The sequence below is a fragment of the Alosa sapidissima genome, chromosome 20, assembly GCF_018492685.1.
Source record: "Alosa sapidissima isolate fAloSap1 chromosome 20, fAloSap1.pri, whole genome shotgun sequence".
NCBI lineage: Eukaryota > Metazoa > Chordata > Actinopteri > Clupeiformes > Clupeidae > Alosa > Alosa sapidissima.
The window spans coordinates 12,781,105-12,805,369 of NC_055976.1; the positions used below are offsets into that span (position 1 = coordinate 12,781,105).

Consider the following 24,265-nt stretch of genomic DNA (forward strand, 5'->3'; position numbering starts at 1 on the left):
ACGGTTAATGGTCGTTCTAAATTACTTAGGACAATGGGAAATTCAACCAAGCAGTGGAATAAAACAACCATTCATTCTCCAGAACATAGCCTAAAAAATAAATTTCCCCATCAGAATTGTATAACAGAGGGGTAAAAATAAAGTTTCCGTTCTAGGCTAATGACAGGTAAACTTTTTTTTAATTATTATTATTATTATTGAAGTTGTACTGATGAGCATCACCCCTTAACCTGTTACAGGCTAGTTATCCAATTCAGCCTCAGTGACTGAGTGCATTACCACAGAGTGCATAGGTACCGTGAAAATAAATTAAAATGGACTAACTATTAGACACACTGGGGTTTTTGATAAGGGATTATTTGTAGCAGAGCCCGTCTACGGAGAGCCTTGCCACTCCGTATTAAAGGAGAATTCCGGTGTGATATTGACCTAAAGTGTATTGAAACATGATACCGAGTGTGAACGTATGTCTCATAGCCCATCTCGACTTGTCCCCTGCACTCCAAAATCTGGCGCTAGTTAGCCGATGCTACCAACAACTTTTTCAGTAGTGGTGCTTTGGCATCGGGCTAGCCATGCAAATAAATCACTGTTTTACACCCATTTACGAGGCTCAATGTATCTCCACACTTCATTGGTAGACTTCCTAGGGCCCTGACATTTAAAACGAGACATTGAGAACTTTGAAAAAGCACTGGTAGTTTACTTACAAGACGATTTATACAGACAGCATCTTCACGAAGTTTAACGTTTGCAGCCATCTTGAATTTAGTCACGATAAGTCGAGCAACGAGTAACAATGAACAGGTATGATAAGGGATCAGATTCCAAAAATAATTCAGTGGAAATGCATGGATTCCAGTTTCTTCCAGTAGCAGCAACTGGAATCCATGCATTTCCACTGAATTATTTTTGGAATCTGATCCCTTATCATAGCTGTTCATTCTTACTCGTTTCTCGACTTATCGTGACTAAATTCAAGATGGCTGCAAACGCTAAACTTCGTGAAGATGCTGTCTGTATAAATCGTCTTGTAAGTAAACTACCAGTGCTTTTTCAAAGTTCTCAATGTCTCGTTTTAAATGTCAGGGCCCTCGGAAGTCTACCAATGAAGTGTGGAGATACATTGAGCCTCGTAAATGGGTGTAAAACAGTGATTTATTTGCATGGCTAGCCCGATGCCGAAGCACCACTATTGAAAAAGATGTTGGTAGCATCGGCTAACTAGCGCCAGATTTTGGAGTGCAGGGGACAAGCCGAGATGGGCTATGAGACATACGTTCACACTCGGTATCATGTTTTGATACACTTTAGGTCAATATCACACCGGAATTCTCCTTTAAAGGGACACCAGGCAAGCCTGATGCTTTTTCTCTACGAAACTCCCCCTCGCTCGGTCTAAAGCTCTTTTCCTTTTCTTTGCGTCTTTCGTCAAGGGTTTTCGCTGCTTCTTTGCCGGCTCTGCCATTATACACACGTTTGCAACAATCTCTAGCGTTTCGTTAGCCTGTCTCTGTGCTGTAAACTGATCCTGCTTCGGTCGGCGGGTAGGATACACCGAACTTGCAAGTGCGATATTCTTCCTACAGGCAGTAGGGGTGGGCGAGAGAGCCTTCATTCGCCCCTTAATGAGTCATTTAACCATATACCGACTTACGAAGATGATTAATTAACACAAAAACGTTGCCTGGTGTCCCTTTAAGTCTTTTTTTTTTTTGGATGCAGTTCCACCAGAGTTCCACTGGGGGCGATCGCCATGAGTGCAGAATGAATGGGAGTCAATGGAGCTAGACTGCTAAAATTGTCTCTTTCACCTGATTGTCGTTGACAAATCTCAGATTTGATTGTAGTTTGTAAAACTTCAACATGGGTTATAGGTCAAAAGTTGAATGTACGAGTACTTATGTCCTTTTGATTTCTTACAAGTTGGGTCGTTGTTGCACATAACACGCTAGCATTGTGCTAATGAATGACGTCATTGACACATTTGAAAGGCTTTTAAGAACAATTAAGTGACTTTAAAAAATATAATACTCAACCAAGTGTATTTTCTTTGCCTCCCCTTTCGAGTACAATACTCAAATTACTTGAAAAAAAATTATATCCCGAGAAAAGTGGATTTTGAGGGGTACAGCTCCATAGACCTCCATGCATTCTGCACTCGTGGACGAGCGCCCTCATGTGGAACCACAGAAGGAACTGCAACCAGTTCAGAAACAGGACGTTTTCCGAGAGTGGCAGTTCTCCCCTTATTAGACAATCTCTGTTTGTAGTTAGAAATTCTCTGGTTTTGGTTAGAGTTCTCGCCACGCATGCGCATAGAGAACCCTGACCCGGAGGAGAAGGTGAGCAGACATCTTGGATCTGAAGGGGGCCTGCTGTCACCACGTGAGGCATAGGAGCCTGAGTAAGGGAGATACTAGTCCGTGTCCTGGACCCAAGGAATAGCCCGAAAGGGAATACATAATTGGGTTTTTACGATCTTGATTGATGTTTTGATTCACAGACTGCAGTGCTGTGGCAAGCAATATCTGAACAATGCCCTCGATCACCCTGCCGCCTAAAGAGAACGCTCTCTTTAAGAGAATATTGGTGAGTGGTTCACGAACTAATGTTAGCTGTGGTTCGATGGTAGCAAGCTAGGTTGGTTAGCTGCATGTGTCAATCGCTATTTTGGGTTCTCTGGTCAGATAACTTACCTAGCTATCTACATTTTCTGACCGGTCGATGCTCCTTGCACCCCACCGCCCTAAACATTGATTAAGCGAGCGCTACTGATATCTAAATAGGTAACGTTAGTTAGCAAACCACCCCTACACACAATTGTGCTGGTTGACACTCCGGTGTATTTAACGCTAGCTTGCTAGTGGTAAATGTCAAGCTAACCAGCGTCAAGTTGATCAAGACTTAAATGGTCCGGCGTCTTTCATCACATTCCCAATTACTAAGTTGTTCTGCTGAATTAACGTTAACTATCAGTGTGTCGAGGACCAGATTGGCCTCTGCGAGCAACCGTAAACTATTGCAAACTTTACATGGACATTACTACATATCACATCACCTAACGTTAGAACAAAGTGGAATTCAGCGATAATGCAGTTGTCTCCTAACTAGTGCACGAGCTAAGCTTTTTTACTTAGCTAATGGAAGGTGTTAGCCGGTTGTTAAGATTTGAGACATTTGCCATTTTTTAAGTTGGCAAATTGTCATGCATTTATCTGTGATGTAAGTTAGCGTTAGCTCACTTCCAGTTTCTAACGTTGTGTGTGTGACCTTATGAAGGTATGGATATCCTGCTGTTCTTGTTAATGCCTTGTGAGTTGCCGGTTTTTGCTGTCACTCGGGGAGAGCATTAAGTTAACCTGACAACGGATGTTTGCCTGATAAACTGTATCGATCATCCACTAGTACCACCCGCTGGTTTGTAACGGGTGAAGTGTTGCTTATCATGAATAACTTCGTAACGTTACTCTGAAGTGATAATGGCTGTAGATGCATATCTTCAACACTATTGGGCCCACTTTACCTACCTATCAAATGATGGTAAATGCAGAGTTAGGCAAGGTTGTGAGTGTCTAGAAAGTCTGCTGTCCGGAAAAAGTCACCTGCCTGGGAACTTTGGCTGATGTTGGAGATTCACACATCACATTTCAGTTCAACTACTAGTAAATAATGTAATAGTAATATGCATAGTTTTGTAGTTTATTTTAATCCTCTATTATTGAAGTATGTATTGTGCCTTATCAGCAGACCATGTGACCTTTAATTATTATCTGACCAAAGTTATTCCAGGGATGTATTTGTGCCAAGCCACCTGGATAAACTTGTGCAGTTCTTATCTTGACACTTGCCTGGCCAGAGGTGTATTGCAGTCTTGTGCTGGACACACTGGTTAATGCCATACTGGCGAAGATCGCGCTATGCACTTACTATTCCAAGGGGCATTCCTGCACATTAGTGTTGGGAGTTGGCAGGCTCTGTATTGGATACCCATGCTGTCAACACTTGGTCTCTATCCAGTATTTGAGCATTGTATATAGCTTGAACATTGATAAGCATCTGAAGCACTACATGTTACTATTCATCACATCACATGTCTGGGGACAAAATGAAAATTAAAAATGCAAACACTTCTCTTTCACTCTCCCCCTCTGCCTGCACTGTTCTTTGATCACATTACACGCTGATGATATTGACGCCTGACACCACTACAAGTGCTCTGAATTCATCTCTCATACAAATATAGACCCAAGTGCTTTTCCACATGACCTGTGTCTGGTGAATGCCAGCTTTATGCACAAGCCACCTGCATGTTTTCTGTTGCTGTAAATTAAGGTTTTTTTTTAAACATGAGAGAGTTTTTTTGTGTGTTAAAGGCGGGAGATATCTGCTGAAATACAAGCACATAGTCATACACAGTGTGTTTTTGTCAGCTAGGCTGTGGATACCACACTGATCAGCTATTTTATTTTTTATTATTATCATGTTATTATTTTTATTATTTTGTACTACAGACTGTACAAAATCCTCCTTGATTGTGTTAATGTGAATTGTATGCACTAATTGTCACGACATGAAAAAGAAAAGTTTCTCACCATGGTTGTGTCTTCATTGCAGAGATGCTACGAGCACAAGCAGTACAGGAACGGCCTCAAATTCTGCAAACAGATCTTATCCAATCCCAAATTTGCAGAGCATGGAGGTAGGGGCTAAAAGTTCAATTCCTAGCCAAAACCTGTCCTGTCTGACATCTTGCCTACTCTTTTGTTAAAATAAAACATCTCTCTGTTTGTCTGTCTGTCTGTCTGTCGGTCTGTCTGGTGCTTCCTTGTTCCTTCTCCTCTGTCCATTCGCTCGCCCAGAGACCCTAGCAATGAAGGGTCTGACCCTCAATTGTTTGGGAAAGAAGGAGGAAGCCTATGACCTCGTCAGACGAGGCCTTCGCAATGACCTGAAGAGCCATGTGTGTATCCTTCACCACTTCGACCTGTCGTTTTAGACCTGCATGAATTCTCTGGTAGTGAGCAAGAGCAAGGGATGGAGGGAAGAAGGGAGGGAAGGTGGGGTGGAGGGAAGAAGGGAGTGAGGGAGGGAGGGAGGGAAAGGTAGTTAAAGAGAATTCAAGAAAAGGACATGAAGTAGAATGTGAGTGACTATTGGTAAGATTTATTTTTCTGTTTTTCGGTGTCTGTGGACTTCAGTGTTATTTTTTTCCACACTGGTCCTGCGTGCCATTGTTTCTCATCTCTGTGTGCCACCATACTAGAAGAACTAGAGTTATACATAACATTCCACTGCTATCAAGTTGCTCTCCATATATTATCTTAGAAGTTGAGAGCAAATGTTCTAAAAGAGAGATGCCTACTAGAACCAGCAGTAAGGGCTTGAGCTGTGGGCAGGCTCTGGGACGTGGATGTGGTGTTTTTGTTCCCTTGACGACTGTGTCCCAGGCTGGCACGTGTACGGCCTGCTCCAGCGCTCGGACAAGAAGTATGACGAGGCAATCAAGTGCTACAGGAATGCCCTCAAGTGGGACAAAGACAACCTGCAGATCCTCCGAGACTTGTCACTGCTGCAGATCCAAATGAGAGACCTGGAGGGTTACAGGGTAAGAGAAAGATGGAGAGTGAGTGTGAGTGTGAGCGTGTTAAATCCTCAGAGACTCATTCTCCAGATGAGCGTATATGTGATGTACCCTCCTGATGTCTGAGCAAGAAAAAGTAAGGGTGTACTATGTGAGTGTAGATACAGGTTTCCCTGGCATCCTCTTTGACATGCCGATTGTGTGGGGGTTGTCGTAGGAGACACGGTACCAGCTGCTGCAGCTGCGGCCGGCCCAGAGGGCCTCGTGGATCGGCTATGCCATCGCCTACCACCTGCTGGAGGACTACGAGATGGCCTCCAGGATCGTGGAGGAGTTCCGCAAGACGCAGCAGGTATGCCAGTCCTACTCACTCACACACTCACAGAAAACACACACACACACGCGTTATGCATATAAAACATTCTCTCTCTCACACACACACACACAGTCAGTCACACTCACACTGGCAGACAACCAGAGACCAACTAAAAATAGAAACACATATACATGCACTGAAATAATATCCTGTCTATCAGACACACAAACACAAGGCAAACTTTGAAACACATCCGTACGCGCATGCACAGACACATGCATTTGCACTGCAACAGCCATTCACCTTAGAGAAACTTAGATTGATGTGGGCCTAGAGCTAGTATTCTATACCAACCAATCACCTGCGCCCTGGCTCAGTATGCCTGTAAGCCACTCATTCACTATGGCCCTCACTGTGTTTTAATGTAAGACACTCACAGACATCCTGTCATTTTGCTGTCTGATAGGATAAAGATGGTGTCCATCTTGAGCTGTGTCCATGTTTATAATTTGCAATATTTGTGTGTGTGTGTGTTTTGCAGACCTCGCCAGATAAGGTGGATTATGAGTACAGTGAGCTGCTGCTCTACCAGAACCAGGTCCTTAGAGAGGCGGGTCTCTTCAAAGAGGCTCTGGATCACCTCAGTACCTATGAGAAACAGATCTGTGACAAACTGGCTGTGGAAGAGTCCAGAGGTGTGTATTTCTGAGTGAGTGTGTGTGTGTGGGGGGGGGGGAGTTGTTGTGTCAGCTCTTATTCATTTCCGCATGCTGTAGTTTCAGTTGTTTAATGTGTGGGTCTGTGACCACAGGGGAGCTGCTGCTGAAGCTGGACCGGGCAGAGGAGGCGTCCGAGGTTTACCACCGGCTACAAGAAAGAAACCCGGAGAACTGGAGCTACTACCAGGGCCTGGAGAAAGCACTGAATCCTGGTACACACACACTTGCATTTAAATTGCTCATACTTTAATATGCACAGCTTTACACTTGCATTCCAGTGCATTCACAATCGGATGCAGACTTGTGTATAGTTTCTTCTGTATAGATTATGTCTTTGTTCACCTCGCTGTAGCACTCATAAGACTTCCTGTGTGTGTCTGTGTGTCTGTCTTTCCATAGCGAACACAGAAGACAAGCTGAAGATTTATGAGGATGCGTGGGTGAAATACCCTAAAGGCCTGGTACCCAGGAGACTGCCACTCAGCTTCCTGACAGGTTTGGGTGTGTGTGTTCACTAATAGAAGTTGCTGTTCTGTGTGTGTGTGCGTGCCTAAGCTGTGATACAAAGCCCTTCATATGATGAACTGTGTGAGTAAGAGACCACAGATTAAAAAAAAAAAAGTCTATCTGTTTTATCATTCTGTGTGTGTGTTTTGTGTCTTTAGCAATCATAGAAAATATGGGCTTAGATTGTCATTTACATATTTGTCAGCAGGTGTGTGTGTGTGAGAGAGTCTTTATAATGTGAACCTTTGTAATTGAGTGTGTTTGTTCCTCAGGGGAGAAGTTCCTTGAGTGCCTGGACAAATACCTCCGCATAAACTTCAGCAAGGGCTGCCCCCCTGTCTTCACCACACTCAAATCCCTCTACCACGACAAAGACAAGGTGAGGAGAACACACAAACACACACACACACACACGGACAGAGGATGAACTACAGTGATCCAGGACAGAGATTGGCCATTTCTTTCATTCAACGGGCTTCATGTTTTTTTTCTCTGTCTCAGGTGTCAGTCATTCAGGAGTTAGTAGTGGGCTACGAGACCTCTTTAAAGAGCTGCCGAATGTTCAGCCAGAACGGTGAGTGTTCAGTGTTGGTGTTTATATCTTGCGTGTTTTTTGTCTGTGTGTGTATGTGTGAGTGCTTCTTCTTCTTATCTCTTTGTGTAGTCATAGGGTGAGTGCATTTATTTGTGCATGTGTTTTTATTTGTAAATAGTGTGCGTGTGTGCGTGCGTGTATTAATAGTATTTGTCATGTGTCCGTGATAGATAACGGCCGAGAGGAGCCCCCGACCACCCTTTTGTGGGTCCAGTTTTTCCTGGCACAGCACTATGACTACATTGGCCAGCCTGGACCAGCCCTGGACTACATCAACGCCGCCATCGACAGCACACCCACACTCATCGAGCTCTTCGTCATCAAGGCAAAAATATACAAGGTAGCACATTTGCATCAACCTCCACACACACAAGGGCAAACTCCGTCTGTCTCAGTTTGCTCCAAGATATAGAACACAATTCATAACTACTTAAAACATATGGTCTGTAGGTTTCTGTGGTTTGTGTGCATATCTGATGACAATTGTCTGAGTGTGTTTGTTTGTTTGTTTGTTTGTTTGTTTACACTTGCATTTTCACAGATTCTGTGTCTAGTTATTTTGTTTTCATTTGTTTGTTTACATTGTTTACATCTCTCCCTCTCTCTTCACCCTTGTTCTCAGCATGCTGGTAACATCCGTGAGGCGGCCCGCTGGATGGACGAGGCTCAGGCTCTGGACACAGCTGACCGCTTCATCAACTCCAAATGTGCCAAGTACATGCTGAAGGCCGGCATGGTCAAAGAGGCCGAGGAGATGTGCTCCAAGTTCACACGGGTGGGTGTGTGCGTGTGTGTGTGTGTGTGTATCTGGTTTGGTGAATGAGTGTGTGCTCTCTTTAAGCCAGTGTCCTTAAGAGAGTGTGAGCTCCTTGTGGGAGCTCTTCAACATGTTGCTGATGTGGTTATGTGTGCAGCATTTATATGTGTTTGTGTTTAAGAGAAAGTTTTATGTGTGAGCCTAAATTAACTGTGTGTGTGTGTGTGTTTTTGTTCATATTCCTTCATCCCACAGGAAGGCACATCGGCGGTGGAGAACCTGAATGAGATGCAGTGCATGTGGTTTCAGACAGAGTGTGCGTTCGCCTACCAGAGCATGAACAAGTACGGTGACGCGCTGAAGAAATGCCACGAGATTGAGAGAGTGAGTCTGACCTCCCTCACACACACACACACACACACACACACACACCACACAGTGGCCACAAACACTTGGCATCCTGGGACAATAAAGCTCCCCTACAGAAAACAACACGGTTTCTTTGTGAGCGTTTGGCAGAAGGACAAGTGTGTGGAGTCCTGGGCACAGATACCTGTTTTGGCCATCTGGTGTGCTGTTATATTGGGATTGTGAGGCAGCACATTAAAACTGCAGTGGTAGGAGAAAGTGGTGCATTCTTAGGATACTGCAGCTGCACAGTGGATGTTGTGTGGAAAGAGGCTGCCTGTTTGCCTGTTTGTTTGTTAGCTTGTTAGCACAATTCCATATCATTAGAATGTGAGTAGTGCAAAAGTAGTGAGCAAAATGTGACCGGCCGCCCTATGGAGGCAGACAGTCTGTTTAGCTTAGGTTGGGAAAATATCTCAAATATCAGTTATCTTACTTGATTTCTTCTATACCTCACTTTCTCTTCTTTCCCCTCTCTCTCTCTCTCTCTCTCTCTCTCTTTTTTTTTTCTCTCTCTCTCTCTCTCTCTCTCTCTCTTTTTTTTCTCTCTCTCTCTCTCTCTCTCTCTCTCTCTCTCCTTCCCTCCCACCCCCCCATTTCTTTCCATTTCAGCACTTTGTGGAGATCACAGACGACCAGTTTGACTTCCACACGTACTGCATGCGTAAGATGACGCTGCGCTCATATGTGGAGTTGCTCAAACTGGAGGACGTGCTGCGCATGCACCCCTTCTATTTCAAGGCTGCCCGCACCGCCATTAACATCTACCTCAGTCTCCACGACAACCCGCTCGCAGATGACAACAAGGAATCTCAAACCGAGACAGGTACTAGGGAAACGTTCCGTATACACGTACTGTACATGGATAGATAGATAAATACTTTATTGATCCCCATGAAGATGTAGATGTGTATGGAGATGAACGCTTAAAGATAGTTGGTCTATAGAAGTAAATAGACAGTTAAATAAATAATACATTATTTCAATAAAGGCAGTCATTCAAAGCATGTGTACAAATAAGTACACGAATACAAGAAGTGCAGCCTTTCAGTGATCAACAGGTCAGCGTTGTGCTGTTGTATTAATGTGTGTGTGTGTGTGTGTGTGTTTGCAGGGAACCTGACGGACAAGGAGCTGAAGAAGCTTCGAAACAAACAGAGGAGGGCACAGAAGAAGGCCCAGCTGGAGGAGGAGAAGAAGAACGCTGAGAAGGAGAAACAGCTGAAGAACCAGAAGAAGAAGAAAGAGGAAGACGATGAGGAGATTGGCGGCCCCAAAGAGGAACTCATACCCGACAAACTGGTCAAGGTCTGTGTGTCTGTGTGTCTGTCTGTAAGAGAGTAGGTTTGTGCGGATGCTTTAATATGTTACAGCTTGTTGTACTGAGGTGTGTCTAGGTCAAAGTAGACCGATTACTTAGCCTTAAGTTGAAGTTGTGCCAGTGTTTGGGGGGGATGTAATCGTGTTTCGTCTTGATGTGAGAGGGAGAAAACCTGCTTTCCTGAGAGAACATGTCTGTGTCTGTGTGTGGTTGTACCTGCTCACTTGTGGTTGTACCTGCTCACTTACCTGCTGCTCCCCCTGCAGACGGAGAGTCCTTTAGAGGAGGCGGTGAAGTTCCTCACCCCCCTGAAGAACCTGGTGAAGGACAAGATCGAGACCCACCTGCTGGCCTTCGAGATCTACTTCAGGAAAGGTGAGTAGGAGACCCCCCACCCGATCACGCAGTAGAATTTTAATTTGAGGTTTTTTTTTTTTTTTCTTGGTCACATTATACACATAACTGTAACATGCAACTACACTAACATCAAAACGTACTTCTATAAATTCAGTCATTTAATACTAGGGATGCAGCGAAATGGAATTTTAGTAACGATAACCAATATTAATCGGTTTGTTGTGGCCAATACCGATACGATAACTGATAATATTAGTCTTGTATTGTACTCCTTGTACCCTTGTATCTTGAAAAAGAATTGTGAATTGGCGACAGCATTTAATAAGCATAATTAAATTGCAGTAATTTTACCTACCATCGAAGCCGCACAGAACAGCTAGTAGTCCTCAATGGTACAGCAGTCAACAAAATAACAGTAGTCTAGGCATATGTGCGGCTCCTTTAAAGTGAACGTGACGTCCGTGAGTTGAGTGGACAGAGACAGTGTGTGAATCGTTTTCATATCTATGGAATAAATGCTCAACGCAGATAAACGGCTAGAAGGGGAAAAAGCTAGTGACCAAAATCAAGTTTGTGAGGGAAATTTTTATAGTTTTAACAGCGTGTAATTGAATAAAGCTGCAACTCCTCGGACTGTATCATGTCGAAATTCTGTTATCGGAAGAATAACAATATTTACATTTTTACACTTATTGCCCAATAATATATCGGCCGCCGATATATCGTGCATCCCTATTTTACTACAACAGTTTTCAAATGGTGTTCAGAAATAAACATTCTTAAAAAGTAATTCTCTCACTTTCTCCCTCTCACTTTGTCTGTTGTGTTTGTAGAAAAGTACCTGCTAATGCTGCAGTCTGTGAAGAGGGCTTTCTCCATGGACCCTGATGACCCGTGGCTTCACCAGTGCCTGGTCCGCTTCTTCAAAGGAGGTACAACACTGCTTCCTCCATCAACATCCATAGGATCAGTACACATGATCATAATATTAGTACCAAGCCCTTCTGTAGTTATTGTTCCTCTCAAAAGTATTCAGATGTTGAAAATGCAGTTGAGTATTATTGAAGTGGCTGAATGGACACTACCATTCAAACCATAAATGGAAAAGTTGATTTGGTGTCATTTCATTGGCCCAAAATGTAACCATCGTCTTCCTCATTGTGACTGATTTATTCTTAAAGGTGCGATTTGTAGGATTTTTTACCGAACGTTCTGTAGGCCAAAATCAAAACACTGGTGAACGTTCTCAAGACTACCAGACGCGAGCCTCTTCTGGGTTGCCAGATGTTATGAAGACTTAGCTAACATTAGTTGACCTGCAGCTGCTATAACGTTTCTCCAACCATGACCCAGCTACACATTACAGAAACAGTGAAAACAAAAAATACCTCTCTAACCAACGTAACATATTTAGCTGAAGTTAGCGATGCAGATGAAGTTTAGCCTAGGCTACCTGTTGTGGAGAAATATGGCCAGCTCTGTGTCAGACTTGATATTCTTCGTTTGACGAAGACGTCACCATCTCGGGAAGCTCCTCCGATGTCCACTTAATTTGTTTCTTGTTTTAATTTTGGAAATGTGCCTGCCTCTCGTAGGCGTTCATGACTACAACTGACAGCTGTTGACAGTTGGCCTTTGCTAATTTGGCAACCCAAATAGGAGGACGCGCTAGCCCATTATTAATACGCTATTCTAGAATTAATCGTTCAAAACATAAACGAAAATTCCAAGAGATTCCGCCCCGTAACTCCTTTTTTTTTCATGGGTTTTACGGGTTAGAGTAATGTTGTCAAATAAGCCATTACTTCAATTCATCGTGTTTCCTTACTCTCTGACAACATATGGTGATCATTTTTGGAATGGTTACAGTTTATTTTCCATTATTTCCTACATACTGGACCTTTAAGTTCTACTCCATGTTCTGCGTTCTCAGTGTCCAGCAGCAAGGACCTGCCCGACGCAGTCAAGACGGTTCTGAATAAAGAGACAGGCAGGCTGTTCGGAGAGCACGACCCACAGAGCTATAACAAGAACTTCCTGAGCAAACACAACCACTCGATACCACACCGGGTGGCAGGTAAGCACACACACACACACACACACACACACACACACACACACACACACATGGCATAAGCACACAGCATACACACACACACACAGCATACACACACACATGGATAAGGCTTTTCTCAGAGAAAGGTTTTCTATGTTTTTATTTAGCAATGAGATTGAGACTCATGAGATGAGTATCAATGAGATTGGGAATTAGATTTAATGTATTTCATCGGGAATACACTAAATGTGTCAGTGTCAGATGACAGATGATAGAATTTTTGGCTCATATCCTGACCAAATACTCCCTCCCACACAACATGTCAGAACAGCACTCATCAAATGCTGTTGCTTACCCGTCCTCAGTTAGAGATGCAAAAATCTAAAATGGCGCATTGGTGAGCTCTGTGTGTGCTATTCTCCAGCTGCTAAGATGATGGTGTACCTGGACCCGTCGTCAGAGAAGATGGCTGTGGAGTTAGCCACCTGTCTGGATGAGTCGCTCAGCGGCAGGAGCATCCAGGTACTGAATGGACGGACCACCAGCCTATCTTCTCTCCTGATCTTTGAAATGGTCATGAAACAATATGGGTATTGTATTTCCCTTGAAATCTTTGCTAATATGTGTCTGTCTGTGTTGTGTCTCAGATCTGCACTGAGGTGCTTCAGGCGTTGCGGGACGGCGGTCTTGGCTCGGAGCAGCAGAAGACGCTGGAGTCGTACTGGGCGTCCTGTCACCAATTCTACCCCTACGCCCTGGCCTTCATGCCCCCCGGTCACCACGACAACTCCACCCTCACTGCCAACGGTGACCTGTCATCAGGTGACCACGATGACATGTCCAGCGACATCTGAGCGCGGACGCAAGCAGTGGGCGAGAGACGAGGGCTCGTGGAGGGCGGCCATGTTTCTTTTCCCTCGAGCGACAACAAACCCCACGAGACCACGGCGCGCTTTGCTCCCCCACACCGCTGAGCCCGAGAGAGCCCTTTCGCCGTGGCAACAGAAAGAAAGAAAGAGAGGGGGAGGGAGAAAAAGGAGAGGGGGAAAAAAAAGGAAATCACACATTTTACCCAATGTTTTTTTTTTTTTTCATCTTGCTGATGACTACTCTTAAACTGAAAAATAAACAGTGTATTTAGAGAAAGAGAGAGTGATAGAGCGCTGCTGGGAGCAGGCAAAGATGGTGGTGATGAACTATGACGTTACACCACCTCGTCCTGACCTGTGCATCTGCTTCTCATGTTTTAAAAAAATAATAATAATTTATATAATAAAAAATATAATAAATAAAAAATGTTTAAACTGGGAAAATACTGTTGTAACAACAAAAAGTTATGGTTGACACTTTTTTTTTTTCTTTTTTATTTGCTTGGATAGTGTGTGTCAAACCTGACACCGACTAGATGGATCTGTTGAAACAAGATCATTTGTTTCTCGTGGGAAACATCACAAAGATGCACTCATGGTCCTTGAGCACAAAGACATTTTGGAGAATAGCCACTAGGGGGCAAAACGATACAGGTCCTTATGGCTTCATGAACAGTTCAGGCCAAGAACATGACTGATAATCAAAAAGAGATATCAAAAAATGTTACCTGAAATGCAGCATGAGTAAAAAACCTTTTGTTCTTCTTTTAAGTCTTTCTTTCTTTTGGGTTTTCTTTGGTTATGTGAATGTACAACAAGGAATTACAAAAGGTCTAAGGAACCGGTATTGCCATAGCAACCAGAGTTTTTGAATTATGTTTGGGATTTTCTTTCTTTGCTTATTTCTTTTCTCATATTTTGGAGAGATTTTCATCCCATGTAAGCTTTATTACACTGTTTCTGATTTTTTTTTCTCCCTTTTTTACCGTTTTGAAGCAGGTGTCTGTTATCAGCACCTCAGTCAGAACAAAAGGCAACATGCCCCATCTGCCCGACACTCTCAAAACAGAGATATGAATGAATAAAAATGGAGTGGAATTCAAGTACAAAACATCTCATTCACCAGTTCTTCACGTTTCACTACAAAAGGCCTTAAGCCACGAACGCCATCTGAATGGCATTTGGGTCTCTCATTTGTTATAAGCTAAACTTCTTTCTTCAAAAAGACTACATTGCATTACATGTTAAACACAAAATTATTTCCACCAAGACAATCTGCAGTGTGACATAATCAAGTTATGAAGCATAATCTCAGCCGGACGTCCATTCCAGGGGGGCAGTTATAACCTCATTATGGAATGGGAATGCAAAGGCATGTTTGAACCAGAAGTTTGAGTTTCACAAGCTGTTGAGTTCAGTTTGTACGTGTTTGGGAGGGTGTGAATGCACATTGTCACTGAATAGTATCCTAGCACTGGCAAACAATGGATTGGATGTCTCCTTCCGGCAAAGAAATATGTTTTTGTAGTAGGAAATTAGCCTGGAAGCCAGCCTGAATTTATACCCGCCCACAAAATTTGAGGTCAGGAAATTCACATTCTGAATAGAACTGAGTATGGCTACTAGCCTAGAAATCTAGGCGCACCCTAGCGGCAGCAAATTACATTTTAATGTGGTTCTGGCTCATCAGGCTATATGGCTACATCAGGCTTGTAGGAAATATCAATCTAAAGAATCTTGGTCAGCAGCCTTTGTTAGACAATAACAAGTTGCTCTTCAAGAAGTTCAAAGGGCTGGAGAGAAATTATATTTAAAACTGGAGACAATTTTATGTCACTTGGTGTTTATTCACCCAAGTGAGCTGTGGAAGGAGGCAAGTCCCTACATTCTGAATCACCAGAAGTAAAAGCATCTTGGCCACTGTCCAGCAACTACAGTTTGGACTGCAGGGCCCCACCTGCATCCGTGTCCACTCTCTGGTGCAGGCTCTGGGAGGACAGGAAGGTGTGGTCCAGGTTCAGGTATGTGGTGAGGAACTCTGGGAAATCGCTTTTCTGGATCACCTCCAGAAACATGGCGGCCGCCGTGTCCAGCCTTTGCTGATCCCTATGCACAAGTGGATGGGCTAGGTTAAGGTTAGGTTGTTACGGATTATAAAAATCATTGTGTTTGTCCAAATGCAAATGACCTCTCCACAGGAGTAAAAAATATAATCAAATGATTAAGGAATTTAAATGTTATTTTACAGGACCCTCCTGTAAATATATAATAATGCCTCTGTGATTATGGTTTAATTAGTCTGATGGTACTGATACTGTGTATGAGTAACAGAGCATAGTGATACCTCACTGTCCTGCAGTGGATGGCCTCCTTTAAGTGACCCATTATCTCTCGGATGAGATTTTGCACCAGTGCACGTGTCACTGTGGTCCCATCATCCTCTAGTTTCACCTGGTGGCGGATCCATTGCCACACCTGAGCACAGTGAGAACAGAGCTGACAGGAGCTTCACCTGAAGAACGTCACCTTGAGCAAGGTATGAGATTTGTGACGCACTCACCTGGGATCTGGAGATCTCGGCTGTGGCCGAGTCCTCCACCTGGCCCTTGTAAAAGAAGTGTCCCCGACCTGAGAAAAGACAGGTGACATTGGGTTATTATGCCAAACTAATTGTCTGATTTCCTGAGGGAAAAACAACAAATATCTGTATGTTTATTATTACACACTTTCTATTTGTTGCAAAATGTATCATCTCTATAGTAGCTCACCAGTCAGCCAGGCCTCAATGAATAGGATTCCTACTGCAATGTTGTGCTTGAGTCCAAACAGAGTCACTCCCCCCTGTGGACAAAGTCCATATACTACACAGATCAGTGACATCAAAAACATGGAACAATGACCTTACAACTCGGTATTATATGTGGATCAATGCAGATAGAGAACAGATGTTTAGGAACAGAAGGTAGAGACGCAGCTGACCGCTGGCATGATGAGGAGATCTTCTGGGGTCACCTTGAGGTCACTTCGCAACTCATTCAACTGATTCTCTCCCTTAGTATGAGCCTGGAACAGCTAAAAGTGGTAGAGAGCAGAGACAGAATGAAGATCAACAGAGTATCTAAGAAAGATGAGGGTGTGAGTTTATTGGCAGGATTTACTTTTTGGGGAACGATAGACAATCAAAGTTGAAAATGTCGAAAGGATTACCTTTTGCATTGGTTTAATCAAGTCCATGTCATACACCATGAAGCCATCAACTCCAGCTTTTATTTCAAGTAACTTCAACCTGTGCCATTTTGCCAAAAAATGGAATATAAAAAATGTGTTAATGCATTAGAGTTAACTGTTGCAGAATCTGCATCAAACTTATGAAAACAGCTCAGAAAAAAAGTGGCAAGCTTGAGAGAACAAACATCCTGCTGCATGTGCCTGCAGCTGTAAAAGTCCTACAAGTGATTCAGATACAAAGGGCTGAACAACAGAATAGCAGAGGCACTCAAATACATATTATACTTAACCTTTATTTATTCTTTTACTAATATTGTTTTATGTAGGATATATGACTTTAAACTGTTAATTTTATTAACAGATGTCATAGCTCTGTTATAGCCCTGTTCTGGCATGAATCAACATCCCATTAGGGCCAGACCAGTCCAGTTGTCAGATGCTATGTGGAGGACAAATGTTACAGCTATGCAGATAGTTGGGATTTACTTTGGATCTCACTTCCAAAGCCCCTACCTGGTGACAGTCTGGAGGACTGTGCCATAGAGGGCGGTATCTTTGTCAGTGGGCAGCAGCAGGGCAGCCATGCCCCCCGTGGCCAGGGCGCCTCGACGATGGCAGGTCTGGACCAGCAGGTCCATGTAACTCCTCAGGAAGCGCTTCTCCATGTTTACATACTTGCTACGGTCAGGGAGCAGAAATTCGGGCCTTTGACCTGGAAGGAGAAAAAGAAGAGACTGAACAAGCTGAGGAACTGAATAGAATATTTGATTCTATACACATGTAAATATTTTACTGTGGTTTTGCAATAGGTGGTTAGACATTAAACAGAAATGCATAGGTGTTCAGATCTGAAGGCAACAAGGCAGCAATGAACACACACCCCAATCACAACATGATCTACCGATGTCTATCAAAATGACTTCCATATTACATATTTCATAATGGATAAAAATGTGGCATGTTCATAATGTTCTGAACCTTTTTGTCAAGTGAAACTCTTGTGTTGAGTCATTTTTTGTCAGAGCAATGTTGTGACTTATTTACCAAACTTGTTGACAAACGAGGCCGAGTAATCCCAGATGCCACAGTTGAGGCCGGCAGAGTGCTCCCTGAGCTCATACAGGATCTCCTCCATCTCAAAGGAGGCCAGCACGCTCTCTATCAGCACTGTGGCTTTGACACTGCCCACGGGAAGGCCAAGCTTAGGAGGACAAAACACATACACAACTCATTCCCATTTATGCACACACGACACAGGTACTTTGTTCCTTCTCTGTAGATTATTGTTTTTTTCTCCCCTATAGAACTACACGATTCTTTTGCCATCACTGCTGAAGCTGACTTTGTCCAGTTTCACAAAAAACTGCAGATGAAAGAGATGTATGCTCATACCTTATGTTCAGTCCAGGTAAATATCTCATTCCATAGCCTTGCCTCCAAATAGCTCTCGACCTACAAAGATTGAGGTGTTGAGGTGTCATCAAGGCTGTCAACAAGGAGGCGGACAAAATAGTAAGTCTGTGTTTCTGTGTGTGTGTGTGTCTTTGTGTTTGTGTTTGTGTGTGTGTGTGTGTGTGTGTGTGTACTTGTTTAATTTCACTCACTTTGGATAGATAGAAAAACGGACCGCTCTGATTCTGAAACAGCAGGCTTCCATTATGGAACATCAGCAGACCAAAGTCAAACAGTGGGCCAGGAACCTCCTTACCATTCACCTATACACACTTAAACGTTATCCATCAGTACTGAATATGTAAACAGATAGGGCCATAGAATGTCCCCACCCTATACCAATCCTATACCAACAGTGAAAATATATCCTGTAGCAGAAGTCAATGTGTGTTCATTGTTATTGTGAAAATTTAAATATTTCTCAATTTGATTATGATGTAGCTGAGAGGTACCATCATGCAATGCTCCACCATGTTCCAAGCTCGAGGGCGGAGCATCAGAATTGGGGCATGGGATATGGCTGGGGCATCTGAGACACAGGAAATAAAACATTAAGTGAATATCTTTGACTAATTGTACCAGAGTGTGAATCTGGATAATAGGGCTGCTCTCAACTCACTGTTAAACTGGTGGTGCACAGCCTGGTATACGTTGTAAATCCCCTTAATTTGATTGTAGTATGTTGGACAATTGCCATCATCAAAATCGACCTATTAGACAAGACCACAATAATTCAAATCCAGTGACGGAAAACAACCTATTTCAAAACTATATTTAATTTTAGAAAAGAACAGCTACTGTTACACAAAGATGATAATATGTTTCAGTTACTCATCTTTGTGTGTCCATCTCTATACCTGAATACCCTGGGCAGGGGACCGCAGAGCCTGGAGGAAGCGATCCGTGTCACAGGGTGCGAGGTCACCGATGTCCACATGCCTGCACCGCAGTCTGGCTGGAACCGGGCTGACCCTCCAGTCTGGGTCATCCCGGATGTGGGCTGTAGCCGCACTGAACCCAGGGAGATCTCCAGTCAGGTCCAACTGTGCTTTCCGGAGGGTTCTAAGTTTTAAGATCTGGCAGAGAAAAGAGACCTGTCATGGTGAGGATTTTTTTAAACAAAGGCCATGCTTTGTTTATAAGTGAACACCTGTTTTTAAATATGCCCAGAGTTGTTCTGAAGTGCCAGCTTAGTTTCCACAGAAATTCTCCTATCCAGGTAGCCAAGCATGCTTAACTTGCCATTTATAGGCTAGAAATTAATTTGATAAGCTGGATCTGACTGTTGGCTTTATGTCACTCAATTCTGTCAAAATGCAACATTCAAAACAAAAGACTAAGCTACATTACGTTTTACTCTTTTCTGAGATTAATGAGCACATTTTTTTCAATGAATAATAATGTTCTTCCGGTTATGCTATACTATGCCCAAGTACCTGAAAATCAGAAAATGTTAGTATAATTGCTGGGTTGGTCTTTACCTTGTCGACGTCATACTGGAAAGCAGAGGTCAGCTCAGCCAGGAAGGTCAGGGCATCCCCGGTGAAGAGAGTCCGGTGTTGGAGCTCCAACCCTGGGGGAGGTGGCTCCAGCTCAACCTCTGCTGCTGCCTGTGGAGCTCATGGACACAGTGAGGACTAGGATCAGAGGGTTAGCCAGAGACTTTGCAAATAAATATATATTTATTCAAAACAAACTAACTAATAGAGTTTGGCAGTGCTGCTAAAACAGTGCTTCTCCACTGCTTTTTAGTTTAGGGATTCTAAAAGTTAGTTAGGTATGTAACTAAAACATCAGACACTCAAAAGACTACTCAGTTTATGTGTTTCACTATGTGAACAATTTAACTAATGAAAATTTGACTATAAGCCTACTTTTAATAGCCTACATTTCCTCACTTTAGATAAGACAGAGTTAAGCAATGCCATATCAAGCCTCAAACAAAAGCCACCGATTTCACTTAGGCTATACATTATGAAATCATCAAACAGGCAATTATGGAAAGATAAAGCCCAATAACCTATGTAAAAACTTCTGGACCTAAGATCAGACCAAAAATAATGTCTACAGTAAAGTCATTAAATTAGCAGTAAGGTACCCTACTCACAGGCATTTTTGCAGGATTCTCTTTCCGTTTGTTATGTTGGACTTTGGCATTAGCCTACCTTTTGACCGGTTTGTTTGTCTTGTCCAAGGTTTGGACAAAAAACCTTCTGAGTATTCCCCATAGCATGATTTCATTCCTGACACTATGAGTTGTCTACAAAATAGACAATGTTATTTATGGGCTTACTTGGTTTTGATTCAGAAACCACGTTTATATTGTGTGACTAAGCTGATTTTTAAGACTAGAGATATGTTTTACGTTAGCTCATCATAATATAACGGCCACCAGGCCAGCTAGGTAGAAAAATTACGTCAGTGGAGACCACTTTCTAACCACTGCTCAAATCAGCTGATACAGGGCCGGACCAGTCGGACTCTAGTTTTATCATAAACTCTCGCGATAAAGCCACATTCTCTACGTGGCTTCAGACATAAACAGGGGCAGAGTCCCTTGGAATGCATCAGCAAAATGAAGGATCAAACAAATCAGGGCCAGTAACTGTACATATCTCATAGTTGGAGCTGCGCAACTGTTGATATTATGCATTTCACGAAGCCCTAAATTATGTGTACGTATCTCAAGTCAGTCATTTGAATATTTGTTGCATGTTTAGATAGCTAAACCAGTTGTTAAGCTAAGGTTAGCCAGCAAGCTTGCAAAGCTTTGAGGGCATAGATAGATAACCACCAGCTAGCTGGGTCCTAGTTAGTTGACGTTAGTTATTCAGTGTTGGTTGGTTACACCTGCATTTGGGGACACGATGGCAGATGTTGAATCCTCTCTTGAAATTACCACATCGCTGGGGTCTCTCCCTCCTCCCCGAACGCGGATCTTCAAGATCATCGTAATCGGAGACTCGGGGGTTGGAAAGACTTGCCTCACCTACCGCTTCTGTGCGGGTAAGTTCCCGGAGAAAACCGAAGCAACCATTGGAGTGGATTTTCGGGAGAAACTTATTGAGATCGACGGCGAAAAAATCAAGGTGGGTGTTGGCAGATGTTACATTAAACTATATTTCAAAACTCTGAAGCATTGCCTAAGTCCTCTGATCTTTGCTAGCTCAGTGATTCGAGTAAACATGTTAGATGTAATGTAGCCTAACCAGATGTTGTGTGAAAATGTAGGTAAACTTGAGAAAAGTGGGAAAATGGGAAAAGTGTTTTAAACACCCACTCCTAGTGTTAAACCAAAACCACACAAACATAACATTATTACCGTGTTTGTTTATTTTGGTGGATGACGTAAGTGTGTGGGTTGCATCTTTCAGATTAGATTAGAAATTATTGGTAAGAAATAGATATTGGACTGAATGTTGCATAAATATTGAGGCATTTAGCATTTCACATCTTGTATTTTCTCTGTAATACAGATGTCCTTTGTCTTGTCCTAATGTGTTTGTCTGTCCTCCTCTTGTCTCTTGCAGGTGCAGCTGTGGGACACTGCTGGTCAGGAGCGCTTCAGAAAGAGCATGGTCCAGCACTACTACAGGAATGTCCACGCTGTCGTCTTCGTCTACGACATCACCAACGCTGCCAGCTTCCGGAGTCTTCCGGCGTGGATTGAGGAGTGCAAGCAGCACTCGCTGGGCCAGGAGGTGCCGCGCATCCTGGTGGGCAACAAGTGTGACCTTCGCCACGCCACCCAGGTGGGCACCGAGGCGGCGCAGCAGTTTGCCGACTCACACTCCATGCCGCTGTTCGAAACGTCCGCCAAGAACCCGAACCACGGCGGCAGCGGCAATAGCTACAGCAGCAACAGTGACCACGTGGAGGCCATCTTCATGACTGTGGCGCACAAGCTCAAGTCTCAGAAGCCCCTGGTGCTGAGCCAGCCGCCCGGAGCAGCCAACACAGTGGCGCTCCAGGATCGGAGAGAGGAGGAGGAGAAAGGGGGGTGGAACTGCAACAGCTGCTGAGGAACAGAGAAGAGAAAAAGAAAAAATGGTCAACGAAGAGAGAGAAGAACAAAGAAGGAGAGGAGAGGAGAGGAGGGGAGGGGTTATTTGGCAGATGGTGGGGAGGGATTGAATGGGTTTACAAGAGAAGTGGGTTTGCTTCTTCTCATAGTGGTCAGTACAGGAAGATGCTGTGGATATTTGCCTGTTTAAAGCATATCACACTTGTAGGAGATTGCCCCCACCAGGTAACATACGTTAATCGAGTATGAAAGCCATCAGTTGGCTTTGGTTTACACACACACACACACACACACACACACACACACATTCACATTCACTCACAAACACCATATTGAACTTCCTGTCATGAAAGAAAGACATCTGTAAAGGGAAAAGACTATTTTGCATTGACACGCCTCATCAGTGATCAGGAAATGGCCTCTAAATCAGGTCAGGAGCCGCCATCTCAGTCTCTTGGTCTTCATTTACGTGAACTGTAGGATGTCTCCCCCTCTCTGAGGGATGTTATCTGTGTGCCTGTGTAGTCGTTCACATGTTCCTGAGGCCAACTGTGCATTTGGACATTGTCCCATCTAGTGGTTGCCTCCAACACTTCACAGCAAAAAGCTAAATTTAGTCTTTTGTGACAGCAGATGTACTGGCAGTTGTTGACAGTTGCAACAACAACAAAAACATGTGTATGTGTATGTACTGTAGATCTCAGTACTACGGAGGTAGTAGTCATATCTCACACCAGTAACGTGTCTCAGACTTGGTCATGTGTCTTTTAAAACTGTATAGCTATAGCGAGCTGTGTAAAGGGACAAAACAATTACATGCTTAATGCTCTTAGCAACGTGAAAAGGAAAAATATAACCAACCAGAAAACATACCTCTTGTGCTACACAGCTTTCATGCACGTTGGACTGTCAGGATTATCAGGGCTATTACTCGCCTGTAGTCTATCCCTCCCACATTTACTCCCTCACTCTGTGTGTGTGCGTGTGCACAATAACTGTTTGCCTTCCCCTAATGATCGAATACACCATAGCTTGCATGTTGGATATTAAGAAACAGGCGCTCTTGCTAACCCTTCAGCAACTTCAGTGTACTGCGTCACAGCAGGTTCTGTGGCAAGTTAGTCAGTGACGTGTAAATACTATCCTTTTGTTTGTTTAATTCCAAGCAAACTTCTACAACTGTGCAAAAGCAGGCTGGTGTATTTGTGTGTGCTGTGATACTATAGACCACATTTTGGGATTTCAAACCGAGGAAAATGTAAATCTACTGCCACCATGCAAATAAAATGGCAGCAAGCCTATACCATAACTTAAGTTCAAAATGTAAACATTTAAGTACACCTGACATTTATTTGTACACTTCTTTTTGGGTTGGATGCTTAGAACAACAATACTGTAAAGTATTTGCAGAGCTTTATCATAGATATCCTCATTGTATTTCAATTGAAAGTGTCCTTTTTTATTTCCTATTTCCGATATGCCTTTTATTTTAGGTTGCCTTATGAGTTTGGTCACCAGTTTTACCTCAGTTTTGTAAACCTAAGTTAAATTACTTTTAATTGACCACACCAGGATGTTTCTTGGCAGGTTATGTGGATCTCTCTCTGCAGTCGGCACAGTTATGTATGTGAAGATTCAATCCTAAACTCCTACTGAGGCTGACACTGAACAACATGTCACTCCAACATGACAGTGAGACAGAAACCAAAGCTCAATGTAACAGCAATTGGAAAAGATGGCATCTCACAGCTAGGGGAGAGTGGGGACTGACATGTTCATAGGTCTGAGCTCAAAATAGAAAGGGAATGACTTTACTGCAATGGTTTACTATGTGTGTGATGACATTTCTGTAACCTTGCAATAAATTAACTAAAGCATTTCAGTAATTTATTATTAAGTGTTTGTTTTTTTTAAATACAGTACAGTATATGCACATATTCACCATCATGCTGGGTTACTGTTCTGTTACAGTTTTTCTTAGTCGCTTTGGTGCATTTCTCAAATCATCATTAATATTTGCACAACAGTTAAGTGCATTCTCAAAACAATTTGAGCAAACTGCACCGCAGAGT

At 43.2% G+C, this 24,265-nt stretch overlaps 3 protein-coding genes across 4 annotated transcripts; 2 read left to right on the forward strand and 1 right to left on the reverse strand.

Moving 5' to 3' along the window:
- The first annotated feature begins 2,305 nt into the window (after positions 1–2,305).
- On the forward strand, positions 2,306–13,665 carry naa15a (N-alpha-acetyltransferase 15, NatA auxiliary subunit a). 2 transcript variants are annotated; one of them, XM_042073586.1, is made up of 21 exons: positions 2,306–2,407; positions 2,507–2,592; positions 4,618–4,702; positions 4,863–4,967; positions 5,451–5,608; positions 5,802–5,936; positions 6,442–6,595; positions 6,712–6,831; positions 7,019–7,120; positions 7,399–7,505; positions 7,628–7,700; positions 7,892–8,061; positions 8,344–8,496; positions 8,734–8,862; positions 9,499–9,712; positions 10,001–10,194; positions 10,474–10,582; positions 11,398–11,496; positions 12,498–12,641; positions 13,045–13,142; positions 13,268–13,665. In XM_042073586.1, the coding sequence occupies exons 2-21, from the start codon at positions 2,539–2,541 to the stop codon at positions 13,472–13,474; spliced, it is 2,610 nt and encodes an 869-aa protein (XP_041929520.1). In that variant the 5' UTR covers positions 2,306–2,407; positions 2,507–2,538; the 3' UTR covers positions 13,475–13,665. The 2 variants fall into 2 exon arrangements, with proteins under 2 accessions (XP_041929520.1, XP_041929521.1); XM_042073587.1 differs by having other exon boundaries at positions 2,365–2,592; positions 7,019–7,114.
- Positions 13,666–13,954: 289 nt separating this feature from the next.
- mlsl (malate synthase-like) lies at positions 13,955–20,583 on the reverse strand. The gene is made up of 15 exons (XM_042073588.1): positions 20,277–20,583; positions 19,651–19,779; positions 19,027–19,245; positions 18,789–18,879; positions 18,622–18,698; positions 18,322–18,432; positions 18,110–18,169; positions 17,762–17,918; positions 17,231–17,429; positions 16,697–16,775; positions 16,469–16,561; positions 16,258–16,330; positions 16,050–16,117; positions 15,834–15,964; positions 13,955–15,595 (listed from the first exon to the last, which is right to left on the reverse strand). The coding sequence occupies exons 1-15, from the start codon at positions 20,280–20,282 to the stop codon at positions 15,421–15,423; spliced, it is 1,668 nt and encodes a 555-aa protein (XP_041929522.1). The 5' UTR covers positions 20,283–20,583; the 3' UTR covers positions 13,955–15,420.
- Positions 20,584–20,699: 116 nt separating this feature from the next.
- rab33ba (RAB33B, member RAS oncogene family a) lies at positions 20,700–24,079 on the forward strand. Its single transcript, XM_042073591.1, has 2 exons — positions 20,700–21,258; positions 21,700–24,079. Exons 1-2 carry the CDS (start codon positions 21,037–21,039, stop codon positions 22,189–22,191), a joined length of 714 nt encoding a protein of 237 aa, XP_041929525.1. The 5' UTR covers positions 20,700–21,036; the 3' UTR covers positions 22,192–24,079.
- The last annotated feature ends 186 nt before the right edge of the window (positions 24,080–24,265 follow it).